General features: G+C 34.4%; 1 protein-coding gene across 1 annotated transcript in view; it reads left to right on the top strand.

Annotated features, from left to right (window-relative positions):
• The window catches only part of STT3B (STT3 oligosaccharyltransferase complex catalytic subunit B), a 107117-nt gene that overhangs the window by 30833 nt on the left and 55123 nt on the right, over positions 1-21161 (top strand). The window contains exons 2-3 of the mRNA XM_041734005.1: positions 14735-14843; positions 19245-19532. Of these exons, the coding sequence (XP_041589939.1) occupies positions 14735-14843; positions 19245-19532 (397 nt within the window). The remainder of the gene's footprint in view (positions 1-14734; positions 14844-19244; positions 19533-21161) is intronic.

The raw sequence follows: 21161 nt of genomic DNA, 5'->3' as shown, positions 1-21161 counted from the left end.
GCAGGCTTGATCCCAGAACTCTTGGGATCATGACCTAAGCCAAAGGCAGAGGCTTAACTGACTAAGCCACCTAGGTGCCCCTTACTTATATAATTTTAAACATATACCAGTGTTTTTCAAACACTCGTTTTAGCCTTTGAACGCTTTCTTCAAATGAGACTTTACACAAGAATCTAATATATAAACAGGTCAAAGTATATAAAATAGAACGGTGCCCTTTTCTGTTCAAAAGTGTGTTTCCCACTCCCTTCAAAGTTTATACCTGACTCATGTCAGAAAAGTATTTCTAGGTGGACATTTTCAAATCCCTGCGGTATAAAGAACTTTGAAATCCACCTAGAAGGTTCACCATGCCCACCAGAGTCAAAGCCCTCTAGTTCAAATCCCAATTTGACGACTTAATGGCTATTACGACTTTGGATAAGTTATTTGACATCTTTGTGCCTTAGTATAATCATCTGTAGACTGGGCATAAAATTGTATACTACCTGAAAGGTTTTATTTTTGTGTGTGAGGATTAAACGAAAGCTGTTCTTATAAAGTACCTGACAGTTAACAATTTTTAAAAATAATTGTTAATAAATAGAGCTCAAAACTTGTCTCTTCACCACTCCCCTTAAACATCTTACTCTTCCTTTTTAAACATGCTGAACACTCCCACCTTAAGGTCTTTGCCTTTGTTAGTTTCTCTATCTAGAGACAGCTCTTTTCCCCTTTTGGAACGACCGGTTACCCCCATCCTTAAAGGTCTCACAAATATTATAAGACTCCACTTCTACCTTGTTTAAAGAAGTATTTACCCCTTCTTCCTCCCTCTTTCCCTTCTTCTTATTTCACTCTTTGGTTTCATCCCTTTCATTTCTTCCAAAGTTTTTTTTTTTTTCAATCTGTAATTACCTGGTTTGTGTTTATTGCACTTAAACTCCAGTAGAGCTGTGACTTTGCCAGTGCTCTGTTCTTAGGGCCTAACAGAAACCTGGTGCATATTTCTTGCTCAGGAATTTGAAAAGAAGATTTTTATCTTTCAAAAATGAAAACCATATTAATGCCCAGTATAGATTAACCACCCTTAGAGGCATATACTATTCTAATGTTTTGACAGGCAAGAGTTTTGGGAAAGTTTTGAAGGACATAGCAGTCAAATTGAGATAAGTTGTTTTTCCGAAGAGGACAACCTTGAGGGCCTCACTTGGAGTCCATATATCCTTATTTTTCATAGAAACCTAAGTTTAGTTAATCTGGTTTCTCATCTCAAGGCAAATTAAAATACTAGGGTGATTCAAGACTTCCCTCTTAAGGGGACTAGGTTGGGATGTGGTAATACTTGGTACAGTACTCTGCCCCTCACTCTCCATTTGCCCTCCCTCCTCTCCTAACCCTCATTTGCTACTTGCATTTGTTACCTCTCTTTTGTTTCTTTCTTCTTTTCTGTTTCTGATCGACTCTTTTGTTCCTTAGATTTTTATTTGCAAAGGCTGAGCTAAACTAGACTTGTGTTGTCTTAAAATCAGATTGTGGATAGAACACTTTGGGGATGTGAATATGTTTGTGTCTCATCACCTCTGTATTTAGACTGGTTACTTATAGTTTGAATCTATTCCATAAATCTTGTTTCTAAATTTATCTAAAACTATTAATCTTGTATCTATGAGGAAGAAGGTAGAAATTGTTATAACATGCACTTATTTGAGACAATCAGTTTAATGCCAGTGTTACAAAAAAGCAACATCACCTGCCCACACCTCCCTTCCCCAGAAATGTCCAATAGGAAACATTAGTTGAAGATAAAATTACTTGTATGTATTTGGTAGATAGTTTTAGAGAAGTAACATGATTTAGGGAAAAGAATGACAGAACTGGCCCTTGGAAAACTTGTCAAGGTTTTACTTTCAGTGCTTCCTTTAGCTCTTGTTTTTGGGCTAGAACTTTGTCTTTTACTTCCTCCTGTAAATTAGTGAAGCTTTTATTTCTTAGCTTTGCCAATTCGGATTCTACACATACTATATATTATGTTTCAAAAGCTAGTCATAGGGTATTAGATGCCTTAAGGTTCATCATGGCATTAAGGATAACAATATACTGTTTTTCCACTTCATTTATTCTTAGGCATTTTCCAATTATGTTAATATTTTTTCTGACATACTGCCATATTTTTGTAGAGAATTGGAAATGTTAATTAAATAAACAAAACGCTTTCCCACCCCAGAGGTTTCTTCTTTTTTTCCCCCAGAGGTTTCTTCTTGAAGGTTGAAAAGCTGTAGGTTAATTTTAGGGCTGAGGCATAATTTTTTTTTTTAACCTTTAAGATTAAGGGTATATTGTGGTATTTTGCTTCATAATCATAAGAGTTTGTTTTTGTTGTTACTGTCTAGGGTGTACTTTAGGTTATTTCATATAAGATGAAATAAATCCAAAATCAAATGTACAAGTGGTTACATCCAACAAGATTTACAGAAGGAAAAATTTGCAGAGGCAGCTGTTAATGGCTTTTTCTTCTCTTTCATAAAGATACAGTACTGGTTTACAAATGAGATGGAATTTAGCGTTTGTTTTCATAAAGAAACAATACAGTATATGCTGGATAAACTTTAAATCAGTATATGCTGGATAAAGTTCTAAGCTGTAATGTTTTGAATACAGCATTGTACTAGAACCCAAGAAATATAACCTTTTTTTCATTAATAAGATTTCATCATTTAATCGCATGTTGCTACTTGAGGAGGTAGTCTCTTCTCCCTAAATCAAGTACATAAACCTTTCTTAACTTCTGATGGGTTTATTGTAATGAAATAATGAACTGTGGGATTTGCAAGGATTAAAAAAACAAAACGGATGGCTTCCAGAAGTAAGTTCTTTATTCCTATTTTCTTTTCATTGTTTCCTATAGATATAGGGAAAAGCAGTTATAAAATGCAGTGTCTTTGAATAGCCAAAGAACATTTAGGTCTTACTAAATATTACATTGCAGAAGAAAGCAAAATTAACGTATCTTAGCTTCTGCGTAAAATTGGATCTCTTAAGACCTCTTTTAATTTGTAATGTGGCTATTGCACTTTCTTTATCAAATTTAAAAATCACACTGTGCTCCTTTATCCTCACTTTTTTTCCTTGTGTCTTTGAGCTGCCAGTTTGCTTGTTACCAGGAAGTAGTGGAATTATTGATATGCTCCTTTCAGAAAGTAAAAGTGTCCATGTGAAAATTATTTTGTCTGTCTTAATGAAGTCATTTTTCCACACATTATTGGAATTGCAGAACGGCTTTCGACATTGAGTTGAGAGAATTTGGTAGAGGCATTCATTATTTTTAAAAAACTTTAATGAAAACGTTATATAAACCAAATGTAGATAGAACGATAAAGAACCTCATGTAGCTACCATCTGTATTAATAATTATCTTTTGTCATTTGTTTCAAAACAAATTATATTATTGAAGTTAAAATACTGAAAGTTACTTGACAATATTAATAAAAGAATGGATATATGTAAAATCTGATAGTGTTTTCAGGCTATTTTAAGATAGATGTTATCTTACCACTTTTTTTCTTTTATTTCCATTTTTTTTGTTGATTTTTAACCTTTAATGCATCATTTTTCAGTCTGTTTACCTAGTTTTACTTGGGGAAAACTAATTTGTATGTATGAGAGTGAGTGTATTTGTGATACTTTCCATATTAAATTTTACATATATACATACATCTGACTCTTCAGAGACACTGTATTTTATAACTGCCTTTCCATGTATCTATAGAAAACAATGAAAAGTAAGAAAATAGGAATAAAGAACTTGCTTCTAGAAGCCACATACCTGTTTGTTTTATTAATATATATATGTATCATGTTCCTTATATGTATAATTATGTAAATAATATGTGTATCTATATAAATTTTATTACAATTTCATATATACATATGTGTGTATATGTAAACTATATATTTATCCACACATTTTCAAACATACATAAAAGTAGATCTAATAATATAATGAACCTCTAGGCATACATCACTCAGCTTCAATAGTTAACACTTTATGGTCCTCTTGTTTTCTCTGTAACCTCCTATTCTCACTACTTAAAATTTTTTTTTAATATGTAAATTGGACATGCTAAAATTGACTGCTTTTGTGCACACAGCTGCTTGAGTTTAATGAAGAAGAGAATAGAAGATAAAAATTTAAGTCAATGTTCTAATTACTGGTGTTCCAAAAAAGGAGAATTAACTAAACATTAGTTGAACCTCGTGAATGAAGTGCCAGGAACTATGAGATACCTCCAAGGATACAAAAATCACAGAGAAAAGATATTTCATTATGAGGTGAACTATAGTAGAGGTTCTAAAATGATGTTTTCAAGGCACAAGTGAAAGGACTCGGCAGGGGGGGCGGGGGGGATGGAATATTAGAGAAGATTCTTCAAGAGTGAATTTCAGGTTTGAGAGGATTGCATGAGGAAGAATATAATGCATGGCTGTGGTGGGTTTCTATGTAGATGGAACAAAGGCCTGAGAATGACCATGCTAAAATTGAACAATATGAAGGTGAAACTAAAAATTGATTAATTTATGTTTCAGTTCCTTAATAATAGAATCAAGTGTATTTGTGTTGTCAGTCCAAATGCTTTTTATATTTGTTTCGATTGAGATGTTTGTTTTTTCTCCTAAGTTACTAACGTTTCCCCCCGGGTTCCTTTTAAAAAAAAACAAAAAACCTTTTTTTAAATATAGATTATTTAACATATAACAATCTATTAGTTTTAGGTGTACAACATAATTATTTGATATATATAGATGCTGCAAAATGATTAACACAGTAAATTTAGTTATAGATTTTATTTTTGTGATGAGAATTTTTAAGATCTACTCCCTTAACAACTTTCAAACATACAGTACAGTATTGTTAATTATAGTTATCATGCTATACATTATGTCATAGGACTTATTTATCATGTAACTGGAAGTTTATACCTTTTGACTACCTTCACCCATTTCACCCTCCCCCATTCCCTACCTCTGGCAACCACCAACCAGTGTGCTCTCTGATTATGAGGGGTTTTTTTAAGGATCATATAGTATCTGTCTTTCTCTGTTTTATTTTACTTAGCATACCTTCAGGGTCCATCCTTGTTGCCACAAATGGCAGGGTTTCCTTCTTTTTAATGGCCGAATAATATTTGAGTTGTGTGTACATGCCACATTTTCTTTACTCGTTAGTTGATAAATTGTCTCCATATCTCGACTGTGCTGCAGTGAACCTTGGGGTGCAGATATCTTTTTGAGATGGAATTACTGGATGATATGCTAGTTCTATTTTTAGTTTTTTGAGTAACTTACGTGCTACTTTCCATAGTGGCTGCACCATCCCTATAACAGTGTGTATGAGGGAGCCGTTTTCTCCACATCTTTGCCAATACTTGTCGTTTCTTGTGTTTTTAAAAAATAGTCGTTCTAACAGGTGTGAGGTGGTATCTCATTGTGGTTTTGATTTGCATTTCCCTGGTGATGAGTGATGTTGAACATCTTTTCATATATCTGTTGCCCTTTGTATGTCTTTGGAAAAAAATATTAGTTTGGATTGGATGTTTAATGCTCCACAGAGGTATCCTGGGAATTCACATAAAAGAAAATAAACTATACTAACAACTGAATTGGCAGCACAATGTCATGATATTTTATAAATTTGGATTTGCATGCTTCTGGTTTAATTTTACAAATATAATTTATATGTATGTGTACACACACACACATATAATGAGAAATACAAAAATTTTGTGGTTAGTCTTCAATCAATTTTCTGTTAGGCTCCAAACAGATTTCTCCATCTAATTGTACAGTATCTTTAACAATAAGGAAAACATTTAAAAATTCTCCCTTGTAAAAATTTTAACTGATAGACAAATGTCAATTTTGTGAACCAAAATGCTGAAATAAATTAGATGACATGGTTAACATCATTGCAACTATGATATGTAACCTCAAGTTTAAGATTCTGTATTCACTGAAAGCATCTAATTGTTCTTCCTCTTTGGCTTTATAAGTAAATATTATAAATTTCAACTTATTTCTTTTGAAAAGGATACTTTATCTTTTATTTTTCATAACGATTTTCTTTGAATAAAGTTTGTATGCCCTTAAAAGTTTGAAATACAGTAGCTTATTCCATTTTGGAATTTCATACTGTATGTCTTAACTATTTTGATTAACTTTGTTTACTTTGAAATTAATATTCTTCTGTTTTTCTGCTAATTGAAAAGATTGTCAGTTGTAAGGACTGATATTTTGAATAGACTGAAATAGAAAAAACTACTTATTCTAACAGGGCTTTCAAAACCTGAAGTGTCTTTGGCACATCTATATGTTTTTAACAGTCATGGGGATGTTTATTGATTTTCAAATTTAAAGTCTGAAGGGATCTAATGATAAATTATTGGAATTAAGCATTTGCAATATTTCTGGTTAGAAAAGCAATATAAAAATATCAAGAGATTTCCTGTCAATGTCAAGCAGAATTTTAAAAAATTAAGTGAATATACCATTAAAGATGGGAATAAATCTAAGCAAAGATGTGCAAGACCTGTAAGGTGAAACTACACATTTTCTGGAGAGACGTTAAAGATTTAAATGAAGAAGATATACTATATTTATGGATTTGTCAAGTATTGTAAGGATGTTAATTCTCCCCAAAGTGGTTTGTGGAGTTAATGGACCTCCAATCAAAGCCTCACATTTTCTTTTTTTGGTGGAATTGACAAGCTTTATTTTAAAATTTATATATAAATGCAAAAGGACAAAATAAAAGGCACAATAAGAAAGTTCTTCCAGGTGTCAAGATATAATTTAAAGCTCCAGTAATGAAGATTACATATTACTGATACAAGGATAGAAATAAAGACCACTTGAACAAGACAATCCAGAAACAGATCTGCACGTTAACAAATCCTTAATATATGATGGAGGTGGAACTTCAGAGGAGTGGAGAAAAGATAGGATTGTTTTGAAGATTTTATTTATTTATTTGACAGAGAGAGAGAGAGCACAAACAGTGGGAGCAGCTGGCAGAGGGAGAGGGAGAAGCAGGCTCCTCACTGAGTGGGGAGCACCATGCGGGGTTCGATACCGGGATCATGGCCTGAGCCGAAGGCAGATGCCCAACCGACTAAGCCACCCAGGCGCCCCTAGTTGTTTTAAAAAATGATGGTGGAACAATTATTTAAAAAGAGAAAATAAAAATAAAATTCAATCCCTATTTCACACCATGTAAAATAACCCATTCTATGTATATTAAAGACCTAAATAAAGAAGTTGAAATTGGTAAACTGTTATGAGGAAGAGAATTAAAACAATATCCTTATGACTTTAGGGGTGGGTTAGGACTTTATTTTTACCTAGGAGTAAAACACGACCCTATAGCAGAATGTTGGTAAATTTAGGTGTGTATGTCAAGAATTTCTATTCTTTTAAAATACCATTGTGATGAAAAGAGAGGCCACGGAATGAAAGAGGTTTTTACAGCTTATAAAGAACTTAAATCAAATCACCTAGAAAAAAAAGTGTGCGAAGTATTTCAACATACACTTTTACCCAAGAGGAAATTTTAATGGCCAGTAAATATATGAAAAGTACTCAACATCAGGAGTCATCATGGAAATATCAACATATAGTTACCATTGTTGGCAAGAACCAAATATGGTAATCCTATATTGGTAATATTACTAAGCAACAAGAAAGAACTCTTGGATAGAGTGTCCACTTTTTATTTATTTACCCCTACAGTCACAGTTAATTTAGCTATCACACAGGACACTTTGATTACTTAAGTAGTGTGTCTTATGGTGGGGGAGGATGAGGATGTGGTACTATATTATGGGTCTAAAAAAAAATAGTGACTACTATAACACTAAAAGTACCCTGTGAATTGAATGTACTGCCTTTTATAGTCCTGTTGTTTCACTTCCAGGAAGTAAAAAACAATGAAAGCCATAAGGGCATTCAGAAGATTGTTCATTGTGATGGGTTGGAAACAGCCAGAAAATAGATAGAAAAACAAATGATAATTTAGACAGGAGGAAGCTAACTGAAAATCAAAGAGAATGGGTATGTAAGATTCCATCAGGGAATTCTGGGAGTCTCGCATACCAGGAGTAACTTGATCCTGGGGATAAAATGGGACTAAACACATTCTGCTTATATTTATGTTTAGTTTTTAGGTACCTTGACTAGATTTTTAATAGAATCTTAATGAGCTTTCTTGTTTATCCTACTTTTTAATTATGCCTTTAGGCTTAGATCCCAGGAACTGTAGTTAAAATTTGTTCCTTGTCTTTAATTTGGGGATACTATTTCAAACTGGCATTAGGTACCTATCAAAGTAGCTTGATTGTATCTCACCCCTACTGAAAAACATACTTATGAAATCAGTTATTCATTTAGATATTTGAGGGCTACTTGTGTTACGTGGTGTCCTGGATGCTGGAGACAGTGGTATCCTAATGGGAGTGTTTATCTAGTGAGGTAAATATTAAGTGAACTGATGTGAAATTACACCTTTGGCAAGTGTTAGGAAGAAAAAAGCACACTATACCTTTTCACAACATCATCCTTAGAAATGTGCTGAAATTTGAAGCGTGAGTTATTGAGGATGAGTGGGAGATATTAGTGATCCAGAGAGAGGGAGTTAGCAGTCTGAAGATCCTAGGATGGAACAAAGTGAGTCTGGAGAACTGAAAGATGGGTACAGTAATCCCCTCTTTATCTGATTTTGCTTTCTGTGGTTTCAGTTAATGGTAGTCCTGAAGCAGATGATCCTCCTTTCAGAAGGTCAGCAGTAGCCTAATGCTACATCATAATGCCTATATCATTCACCTCATTTTATCTCATCATGTGGGCAGTTTATCATCTCATATCATCATAAGAAGGATGAGTACCATACAGTAAAATATTTTGAGAAACCATATTCACATTACTTTTATTACACTATATTGTTATAATTCTATTTTATTATTATTGTTACTCTCTGTGCCTAATTTATAAAGTTAAACTTAATCCTCATAGGTATTTATATGAAAAAAATGCAGTATGTAAAGGATTCTGTTCCATTTACAATTTCAGATATTCATTGGGGGCTTGGAATGTTATCCCTCACAGTTAAAGGGGGCTACTATATCTGGGTAGTAGGAATATAGTAAGGTATGAAATGAGACTGTAGCATTATTTAAGAGCTAAAGTGTGTATGGCTTTATAATAAGAAGTGGAGGTTCCTTCCTTTTTAAATACATGTTTTTTTTTTAATTTTTTAATAGGGGAAGCCTTTGAATATTAGTAGAAAATTACAGTATGATCACATTTGCATTTTGAAAAGATGTTCTTTGTTGAGATGTGTACAGATTGGATATCTAGGAGATGAGTTGGAGACTACTGCAGGAGTTTGGTTAGGATGATAGCCTGGGTTAGAGTGCTGGTATCAGAGTAGGGAAGGAGGGGACAAACTGTCCAATTTGTTGGTGTATAACTGTTCATAGTAGTTTCTTATGATCTTTTGTATTTTTGTGATAGCGGTTATAGTGGACAAATTTCAGAGATATTTAAGGAGTAAATGACAATTTGATTATGATTTGTGTGTAGGATGTGAAGGAGAAGGATGGAGGTCAAGGATGACCTCTAAATTTTTGTCTTTAACTTAGGTGGTAGAATATCGTAAAAGCAGGCAGAGTATGTTTATATGTGTTGGGGGTAGATAGGAGTCTGATCATGAGTTTAGTTGGATATTGAGTTGGAGATGCCTCTGTGACATTCAAGGACAAAACCAAGCCCAAACAAAAAACCAGATGTAGGCAGGTAGATTGTTGGGCATGCTGGTAATAATTATTGAAGAGACCCAAGAGTGATTGACATCTCTTGGGGAGAGTTAGAGTGAGTTAATGAGAGGATCTTGGGTAGAGGAGGGTGCCTGCATAGGAAACAGGGAGAGGACTGGAGATTATGGGGTAAAAATCCAGAGACTTGTAGTTATCAGTGGCATTTTGAAATCTATTGAGATATATATGAGGTTTCTTTTTCCCAGGTAAGAGAAATGTAAAACCTTCTGGATTTATCTTTAGATTTCTTAATTTTTCTCATAATCCTTTTTCCAGCTTTATTGAAATATAATTGACAAAGTTGCATATATTTAAATACACTGATGATTTGATAGACCTAAATTATGAAATAATTACATAATTTAATCATATGTATTGTCTCACATGTTGCTTTTTTTTGATGAGGACCCTTAAGATCTAATTCAACAAATTTCAAGTGTATAAAGTGGTGTTATTAACTATAGTCACCATGGTGTATGGTAAATCCTTAGAATTTATTCATATTGTAACTGAAAGTTTGTACCTTTTGACCATCATCTCCCCATTTGTCCCAATCCCACATCCCCTGGCTACCACCACTCTAAGTGAAACTTCTTTTTTTTTCTTTTTAAGGTAGTCCACTTACAAGTGATACCATATATTTTTCTTTCTCTGTCTGGCTTATTTCTTCATAGTATAATACGCTCCAGATTAGTTTTTGTTTTGGGGAGGTGTGTGTATATATGTGTGTGTGTGTGTGTGTGTGTGTGTGTGTGTGTGTGTGTGTTTAAAGATTTATTGAAAGAGAGAGACACAGGGTGAGATGAGAAAGAGAGAGAGAACAAGTGGTGGAGAGGGAGAAGCAGACTCCCTGCTGAGCAAGGAGCCGGACTTGGGGCTCCATCGCAGGACTTGAGCCGAAGGCAGACGCTTAACCAACCGAGCTACCCAGGCACCCTTGGGGAGGTTTTTGAGTGGCCTCAGTTCCTCATATATTTTAGATATTAACTTCTTATTAGGTATATGGTTTGCAAGTATTTTTTCTCATTGCATTGACTGCCTTTTCATATTATTTTTTTCATTGCTTTGCACCAACTTTTTGTTTGATACAGTCTCACTTTATTTTGTTGTTTGTAGTGCTTGCTTCGGCAGCACATATACTAAAAATATTTTGTTTGTGTTTTTGATGCCCTGCCCCCCATCATTGCCAAGGACAATGTCAAGGAACTTTTTCTGTTTTTTTGTTTTGCTTTCTAGAGTTTTATGGTTTTAAGTGTTAATATAACTCTCTAATGTATTTTGAGTTAATTTTTGCGTGTGGGCGATCTCTGGGTGGCTCAGTGGTTTCGTGCCTGCCTTCGGCCCAGGGTGTGATCCTGGACCAGGATCGAGTCCCACATCGGGCTCCCTGCATGGAGCCTGGTTCTCCCTCTGCCTGTGTCTCTGCCTCTCTCTCTCATTTTGTGTGTTGCTCATGAATAAATAAATAAAATCTTAAAAAAAAAATTTGTGTGGTATAAGATAGGAGTACACTTTTATTCTTTTTCACATGTAATATCCAGTTTTCCCAACACCATTAATCAAAGAGATTATTCTTTCCCCATTGCTTATGCTTGGCACCCTTGTCAAAAATTAATTGACTCCATGCATGTGTGATTTTATTTCTTGGCCCCATATTCTGTTCCAATGGTCTATTTCTTTTTTTTTTTTTAATACTAGTACCATACTGTTTCGTTTACTATAACTTTGTAATAGAGTTTGAAGTCCTCCACCTTTGTAATACCACCTTCTTTTTAAGATTGCCTCGGGTAATCAAAGTCTTTTGTGGTACCATACACATTGTTGGATTATTTTTTTATTTCTGTGAAAAATATTATTGTAATTTTTATAACGATTGCATAGAATATATAGACTGTTTTGGGTACTGTGGTCATTTTAACAATATTAATGGTTCTTGGATTCAAGAACATGGTGTATCTTTCCATTTACTTTGGTCTTTCATCATGTAGTTTTCAATGTGCATGTTTTTCACTTTGGTTAAATTAATTCCTAAGTACTTTATTGACTTTATTTTTTAAAGATTTTATTTATTCATTCATGAGAGATACAGAGAGAGAGAGAGACAGAGAAAGAGAGGCAGAGACATAGGCAGAGGGAGAAGCAGGCTCCATGCACCGGGAGCCCGACGTGGGATTCGATCCCGGGTCTCCAGGATCAGGCCCTGGGCTGAAGGCGGCGCTAAACTGCTGAGCCACCCGGGCTGCCCTTTTATTGACTTTAATACTATTGTAAATGGGATTGCATTCCTGATTTCTCTTTGAGATATTTCAGTTAGTACATAGAAATGCAGCAGAGTTTTGAATGATGATTTTGTAACCTGCACCTTTACTGAATCTTTTTTGTTATTCTCACAGTTATTTGATGGAGTCTGTAGGTTTTTCTGTATATAAGATCAGGTCTGCTGCGGTTTTGCTTCTTCTTTTCTAACTTGGATGCCTTCCCCACCCCACCCCCCCAAACTGCTCTGGCTAGGATTTTAGTTTTATGTTGAATAGAAGTGTTTACAGTGGGCACCCTTGTCTTGTTCCTGATCTTAGAAGAAAATCTTTTAAATTTTCACCATGGAGTATGATTTAGCGTGGGCTTGTCATGTGTGCCTTTTACTATGTTGAGGTACCCTTCCTTCTATACCCAATTTGTTGAGAATTTTTTGTCATGAAAGGATGTTGAATTTTGCCAGATGTCTTTTCTGCATCTATTGAAATGACCATATGATTTTTTCATCATTTTTATTCATACGTGGTATATTACATTTATTGATTGCCATATGTTGAGCCATCCTTGACTCCTAGGGATAAATACCTGTTGATCATGCTGTATGATTATGATCATGTTGTATTGAAGAATGTGCTATTGAATTTGATTTGTTAGTATTTTCTTGATTTTTACATGTATGCTCATCAGGGACATTGGCCTATAATTTTATCTTCTAGTGCCCTTGTTTGGCTTTGATAGTGTAAATCTGGTCTCATAAATTGAGTTTTGGAAGTATTGTCTGATTTTTTGGAAGAGTTTGAGAAGGATTGGCATTAATTATTCTTTAAATGTTTGATAGAATTTGCCATTGATGCCATCTTGTTGGGGTTTTCTTTCTTGGGAAATTTTTGATTACTGATTCAATCTTCTTACTTATTAACTGGTCTGTTTAGATTTTCTATTTCTTCCTGGTTCAGTCTTGATGTAGGTTATATGTTTTTTAATTGTTCATTTCTTCTAGTTGTCCAACTTGTTGATATATAAGTGTTCATAGTAGTTTCCTATGATCCTTTGCATTTTTGTAGTATCATTTCTGATTTTATTTATCTGAGTCATCTCTCTTTTCTTGGTCTAGCTAAAGGTTCTGTCAGTTTATCTTTTCAAAATCACCAGTTCTTTGTTTTGTGATCTTTCTTTTGTTTTTCTAGTCTTTATTTCATTTGTCTTTGCTCTGATCTTTGTTATTTTCTTTCTTCTAATTTTGGGCATCGTTTATTTTCCTAGTTCCTTGAGATGTAAAGTTATGTTGTTTGAAATCTGTTTTTATATTAATGTACATGTTTATTGCTCTAAACCTCCCTCTTAAATCGTTTTTGATGCATTCTCTAAGTTTTACTGTATTGTATTTCCATTTGTGTTTGTCTCAAGAGAGTTTTTAATTGTCCTTTTTTTTTTTTTTCTCCTTTGGCTTACTGATTGTTCAGGACCATATTTTCAATTTCCACATGTTTTTGAATTCTCCAGTTTTCTTATTGATTTCTAGAGTCTTATTATGATGGTTGGAAAAGATACTTGATATAATTTAAGTCTTTTAAAATTTGTTAAGACTTGTTTTTGTGACCTAACATATGATATATTCTGGAGAAAATTCTGTGTGTGCCTGAGAATAATATGGGCTCTGCCACTGTCATATACAATGTTCTATATTAATTTGTTAGATTCATTTGGTTTGAGTGTAGTTCAAGCCTGATATCACTTACTAATACTGTCTTTGCATGATGTGTCCAGTATTGAAAGTAGATATTGAAGTCCCCTAATACTATTGTATTGCTGTCTGTTACTGCTTTTGGATCTCCTACATTTGCTTAATATATTTAGGTGCTTGGATGTTAAGGGGTATACATATTTACAGTTGTTACATCCTTTCAGGCTGCTGTGGCTTCCTAGTCTCTGCAGATAGGCTCATTTCTGCTTCCTGTGGCATTCCAATTGTATGTGATGCATAGCTTTCATATTGCTTACTTTTCTCAAATTTTTTTAGGTGTGCTTAGTTTTGTATTTGTTGAGATTTGTCTAAAAATGCTGCAGTGCATTTCTTCTCATTTGTCGTTTGTCTTTTATTGATTAAATTTCTCATTCCTTAAGGTCATATTCTTGTTTTACAGTGCTTGAATAGTTTATTCTCTTATGGTTCTAGTGCGATTATAATTTATTCTTTATTCCTGTAGTTTTTAGGGTTGTAAAATTGAAGGTGATCATGTCAGGTATGCTTCTTTCGTTTTGTTGCTGTCTTCCGTCAGTGATTCTTTATCTTTTGAGAATCATTGACTTGGACCATGTGGTGAATTCCATGTACCCTCACCTTTTTTGTTCAAATATATAGCTGTGTACTGCCACCTGTATCTAAGCAATGGCCAAATGTTAATTTGAGCATTATTAATTTTGTAAATGTGGTTTTTTGAAGGGGGGGGTCCTTTGTTTTTAGTCATATACAAGTAGTATAAGCCTATTCCTTGGAGAATAATATTATTCAATTTCTATGAAAGAAATAAGTATGTAGCCATATATTTACATTTATAGTATTAACAAGATAGGGCTATTTCTTTCTGGTAAGCACACTTTCATAACATTTACTTTTTTCCTCTTTTCTCTAGGTTTAACTATAGATCAACACATCATCTTGCATCCCATGGGTTCTATGAATTTTTAAATTGGTTTGATGAAAGAGCATGGTATCCACTAGGAAGAATAGTAGGTGGTACTGTAAGTATATCTGCAGTTATTTATGTTAATCATAAAGTTTTATAAATAAATCATTAGTTGTTAAGGTGATGGAGATCCTTGAAACCTTTGTATAGTTAACTAATACAATTTTCTGTGGCTGATTATCTAGTATTTAATATACTAAATCTCATCTTGACATTCCCTTTCCCCCTTTGCTTCCCCACCTTTTCTGCACACATTTGGGTTACCTCACACTAGCCACTATTTCTGACAAGTGGAGACTGGAAAGGAGGATTTCTTGTCATACTACATCTTAAGTTCAGGTTATTTGTGTTTTTGTTTTGTTCTATAGCAACTTAATTGAAAATTTTTTTTGGAAAGAAATAGAAATTTAGAAGAATCAGATAATTTTATTTTTTTATTTTTTATTTTTATTTTTTAAAGGTTTTATTTATTTATTCATGAGAGCCACAGAGAGAGAGAGAGGAACAGACACAGGCAGAGGGAGAAGCGGGTTCCATGCAGAGAGCCTGACGTGGGACTCAATCCCGGGACCCCAGGATCACGCCCTGGGCTGAAGGTGGTGCTAAACTGCTGAGCCACCCGGGCTGCCCAGATAATTTTATTTATTTTTTGGGGTGGAGGTGCAGAGGAAAGGGAAGAGAAAGAATCTTAAAGCAGGCTCCACACCCAGTGCAGAGCCCGACTTGGCATTTGATGTCACAACTCTGAGATCATGACCTGAGCTGAAATCAAGATCAGACACTTAACCGACTGAACCACCCAGGAGCCCCCAGATCATTTTAATTTTTAGGCCCTAAAGCTGCCTTAAGTTACTTCAGGTAATTGAGTACTGATCATAGCTCACGGGGAGCTATTACATTCAGAATGTGACATAAGGGAAATATTTTTATGATCTGGAATGTAAGGAGAATGTTGAAGAGATAGTGCAAGATAGACATCTTTGGGGAAAGATGTGTTAATTAATTAATTAATTAATTTTTAAACAGATTTTTTTATTCATGAGAGACACAGAGGGACAGAGACACAGGCAGAGGGAGAAGTAGGCTCCATGCAGGGAGCCTGATGTGTGGGACTCGATCCCGGATTCCGGGATCATGCCCTGAGCCGAAGGCAGATGCCCAATAGCTGAGCCACCCAGGCGTCCCTAAAGATGTGTTTAGTCTTATTTTTTTCTTGATCTGTTTTGTCAAAGGTTTATCAGTTTATTAGATCTTTTAACCCAAAGAAACTTTGACTTTTTTGATTATTTTAGTCTTTTATTGCATTTCAATTTATTTCCTTCCTCTATTTTCTTGGGTGTATTTTGATGTTTTTCTGACTTCTTGATATAGTTGGTTCAATAACCGTTCTTTGTTATTAATGTATTTATTTAAAGCTATAAATTTCCCAAATATCACTGTTTTAGCTACATTTTATAATGCCTAAGTTTTGATCCATAGTACTTTTATTGTCATTCAAGTTGAAATTTATTTCAATTTCCATTATCATTCCTGCTGTTTCATGTGTTTTTTAGAATTGTATTTAACTTGTAAACATAAGGGGACTTCATAGTTATCTTTTTTTGCTTTATACTTATATTATGGTTAGAGAACAAATCCTGTAATTTCAGTCCTTTGAAATTATTGAGACTTGATTTGTGGCCTAGCATATAGCCACATTTTATAAATGTTCCCTGCCTGTTTGGAAAGAATATGTTGTCCATGATAATAAGGTGTTGTTTCTAATCTGGGGCATTTTCTTATCCTTGATGTAAACAGAGATACCCAAACAAAGAGAGGAGTCATGGTCTCCAGAGCAAATTAGGAAGGTATTGAGTGGTTAGAGATGAGTTAGATGGCTATTATCTGCACTTCATGGTACTAATTACCTTATTGTAATATTTGATGACTATAGTTTGTTTCTGGGTATGTTTATAAAACTTTTTATTTTTTTATTTAAAAAATTTTTTTTTAAGATTTTATTATTCATGAGAGACACAGGGTAGACACAGACACACACACACACACACACACACACACACACACACACAGGCAGAAGGAGAAGCAGGCTCCATGTGGGGAATCTGATGTGGGACTCGATCCCGGGTCTCCCAAGATCATGCCCTGGGCTGAAAGCAAGTGGCTGAGCCACCTGGGCTGCCCTAACTTTTTATTTTGAATTAATCCTTACTGGGAGTTTGTTTTCTGAGACTTTTGGTGTCCTAGTATTTGGGACCATTTCTGTAATAATCTTTCTTATTTGCTTTCACTAGAGCCCATAGGGGCTTCATTGGTTCCTGGACAATTTTTCGAGGTTATTTCTTAGCTTGGTTTCTCACATCTGAAGTTGTTATAAACATGGAACCCATATTCACACATGTATTGAATAAGTTTCTCATTTTGTTTGTATTCTGAGGTTTGGAAGTAAGGCACAAAGTTTCTTACTGAATCCCTTGATGGATGGGTATAATTTGTCTAGTCCAGTTTCATAAACAGAAGCTTGGTTTGTGCTGGGAATTAGGCATTTTCTCTGATACCTGTATTGAGCAGTAACCCTGCCAACCTCCAGTCCCTAAGGTGTATATCTGGCTGGAGTGGTTTGTATTCTTTTTTGGGCTCCCTTGGCTTCTGTATCTACTTTGAATTCCCTCTTTATTTTTGGTATCTAGAGGGTTCCCTTTCTTTTGAACTTAAATATGAGATTTTTTTGTTTGTTTGGCTTGTTTTTAGGGTTTTTAGATCCTATACTTGTATGTGTTTTGGCTATATTTTGTCCATTTAGTTTGCTTTATTATCATGGATATATTGACTACCTTTAGAGGTATTTTCAGATTTATTTTCATTTTCTTTGAATAGAGCTGTCAAAATCATACACTGGAACATGCTTTGAAAAGGAACAAAATTTTAGTTTTTAAGAATTGTGATGATTGCCACACTTTACACTCTACTTTAATCCCATTCTCCTTCCATATGTAACTCAACAGGTATTGTGTGTCATTTTGTGCCAATCATTGTTCTGGGTGCTAAGGAAAATTTTCCTGCTCTTCTAGAGCTTACCTTGTGAGGGTGTTGAGTTAATACACAATGAATAAAGTAAGTGACATAAAAGGTACGTGAAATGGTGATAAATATGAAGGAGAAAAAAGCAAGGGCAGAGGTAAAGATCATAGAGAATTTACAGTTTTACATAATATAGCTAGGAAAAAAATTCATAACTTTTTTTTGGTAGTTTCTATAATGGAGAAAGGAAGGAATCTTTTAGGATTTAGGTAAGTATGGAAATGTCTACACATTTTAATCGCATGAGTAGCTTAAAAACAATATTCTACGTACTTTTCTCTGGGTCCTCCTAATGTTTCATCTTCCTCTTTTATAGTGAGGGTAAGGAATATAACTGTTAACTGGCCTCTTCTAGTTCATTATTATTCTCTTCTATCTCTCCTTTTTTTTTTTTTTTGTTTAAGATTTTATTTATTTATTTGAGAGAGAAAGAGAATATGGGGGGGGGAGCAGAGGGAGAGGGAAAAGCAGACTCCCTGCTGAGCAGGGAGCCCATCGTAGGACTCAATTCCAGCACCCTGAGATCATGACCTGAGTTGAAGGCAGACACTTAACCAATTGAGCCACCTGGATGCCCCATATTCTCTTCCATCCTTACATCACCTTAAGTGATGTAAAAATATTCAACATTCCAAGAGTCCCATGATATCTTTTTTTTTTTTTAATTTTTATTTATTTATGATAGTCACAGAGAGAGGGAGAGAGAGAGAGAGGCAGAGAGACACAGGCAGAGGGAGAAGCAGGCTCCATGCACCGGGAGCCCGATGTGGGATTCGATCCCGGGTCTCCAGGATCGCGCCCTGGGCCAAAGGCAGGCGCCAAACCGCTGCGCCACCCAGGGATCCCATCCCATGATATCTTTGAATTCATCAACTGAGTAGGTTTTTATACCTAGCTAGAATTGTTTATATTCTAAATCTTGGCTTTGAAAGGAAGGAAGACTCATAATATTGAACATAACTTTTCTTCTCCTTTGTCTCATTCCCTCATATATATAAAAGTTGGGCAAAGTTGAAACATGTTAAAACCCCAAACTTAAAGAATAAGTTAGACTAGGACTTTGTTTTATAGTGAAAAAGTAGTGGAGTCAATAAGTTGCCTGGTTTTCCATTTCTAAACACTTTCATTTATGATGATTTATTCTTTCTGACCTTTTTTAATTTGAATATCTATTGCTTCATGTCTGAGCTTCTGTTTTCCATCCAATATAAAAGAACGTTTAATTTTGTAGTGTAGAACCGTAGTGAAGAAGGCAAACTGTATTGAGATCTTACTCTCAAACTTACTATAACATTGTGTAATAGTAAAAGAACTTATTTTAGTGTTTCAAGCTACCTTATTTTATATGTAATTAGATTTTCCATTTTTGTCTTCCTAGGTTTACCCAGGGTTGATGATAACAGCTGGCCTTATCCATTGGATTTTAAATACATTGAACATAACAGTTCATATAAGAGATGTATGTGTGTTTCTTGCACCAACTTTTAGCGGCCTTACATCTATATCTACTTTCCTGCTTACCAGAGAACTTTGGAACCAAGGAGCAGGACTTTTAGCTGCTTGTTTTATTGCTATTGTACCAGGTTACATTTCTCGGTCAGTAGCTGGCTCCTTTGATAATGAAGGCATTGCTATTTTTGCACTTCAGTTCACATACTATTTGTGGGTAAGTAGCACTCCATGTTTTGCTACTACTTAATACTCATGAACTTTGTGTGGAAATGCTGTAGGTTGTACACATTTGTCCTGTATCAATTATAGTTCCACACAGGGACCTATTACTATTTATGGTAAACTTAATAATGAATAACATTTTAAAATGTCATGTATCTCTCCTGTGCATGCTCTCCCACTCCCTGCCTGCCAGCCATGTGTATATGATCATTTACAACAATCCTGTTATGCCTATTTTACAGATGATGATAATATCCTTACTTTATATGTCATAGCTCTAAAAAAGAGGCTGTCAAAAAGCCACCTACTGATTTTGTTTGTTTCTTTTTGAGTGGGGAAAGGGGTCAAAAATACTTCAGAAAGTTGAAATGTGATTTAGTGCCTTGGGATTTTGAATTCTGTTGCAAAACTAGCATTATTTTGCTGTTGCCAAGTTATTTCTTCCTGATCTATATACCTTTTCTTGTTTTATCACATTAGTTAGTACTTCCAGTATAATGTTCAAAAGGAGTGGTGGGAGGGGACATCTATGCCTTGTTACTGATCTTAGTGGGAAAGCTTTGAGCTTCTCAGTATTAAGTATGATGTTAACTATAGATTTTTGGTAGATATTTATCAATTTGAAGCAGTTCTAGCCTATTAATTGGCTTGCTGACTTTATCATGAATGGATGGATTGTGTCAAATGTTTTTTGTGTATCTGTTGATCATTTTCCCTTGATTTTTTTAATTTGATGTAATACATTAATTATTTTTCAAATGTTGAACCTGCTTTTCATACCAGGGGCTAAATCTCACTTGGTCATGGTATATAATTCTTATGATATATTGTTGGGTTTGATTTGGTAATATTTTGTTGAGGATTTTTACATCTGATACATTTTGGTCTGTAGTTTTCTTGTAATGTCTTTGTCTGGTTTTGATATTAGAATAATTCTGATCTCATGAATGAGTTAGGAAAGTAATCCCTTCACTTATATTTTCTGAAAAATTATAGAGAATTGGTATAATTTCTTCCTTAAATCTTTGGTAGAATTCACTCATGAACCTGGTACTCAAGTACCAGCTTGGCCTGGTATTTTCTCTTTTGGAAGGTTATTATTAACTATGGTTATTATTAACTATTATTGAATTTCTTTAATAGATACAGATTTATTTAGATCGTCTCCTTCTGGTGTAAATTTTGGCAGATTTTATCTTTTAAGGAATTGGTCCGTTTCATTTGGGTTATTATATTTGTGGGCATAAGGTTGTTCCTACTATTTATTATCCTTTTAATAAATTGTCCGTGGGATCTGTAGTCACGTCACTTCTTTCCTTTCTAGTAGTAATTTGTGCCCTCTTTTTTTCTTAGTATGTTAAAGCCTTATTGATTTTGTTGATCTTTCAAAGGAGTTTTTGGTTTCATTGATTTTTCTCTTCTCAGTTTTACTGATTTCTGTTGTGATTCTTTTTTCATCTCCTTCCTTTGGATTTAAATTGTCTTTTTTTTTTTTTTTCTAGTTTCTTAAGGTAGAAACTTAGATTACTGATTTAGATCTTTTTTCATATATGCATTCGGTACTATAAATTTCCCTATAAGCACTACTATTTCTAAATTTTAATATTATGTTTTAATTTTT

This window comes from Vulpes lagopus, chromosome 19 (genome assembly GCF_018345385.1).
Source record: "Vulpes lagopus strain Blue_001 chromosome 19, ASM1834538v1, whole genome shotgun sequence".
NCBI classification, from domain to species: domain Eukaryota; kingdom Metazoa; phylum Chordata; class Mammalia; order Carnivora; family Canidae; genus Vulpes; species Vulpes lagopus.
The sequence above is the reverse complement of the archived record's forward strand: the minus strand, read 5'-3'. Positions and strand labels throughout refer to the sequence as shown.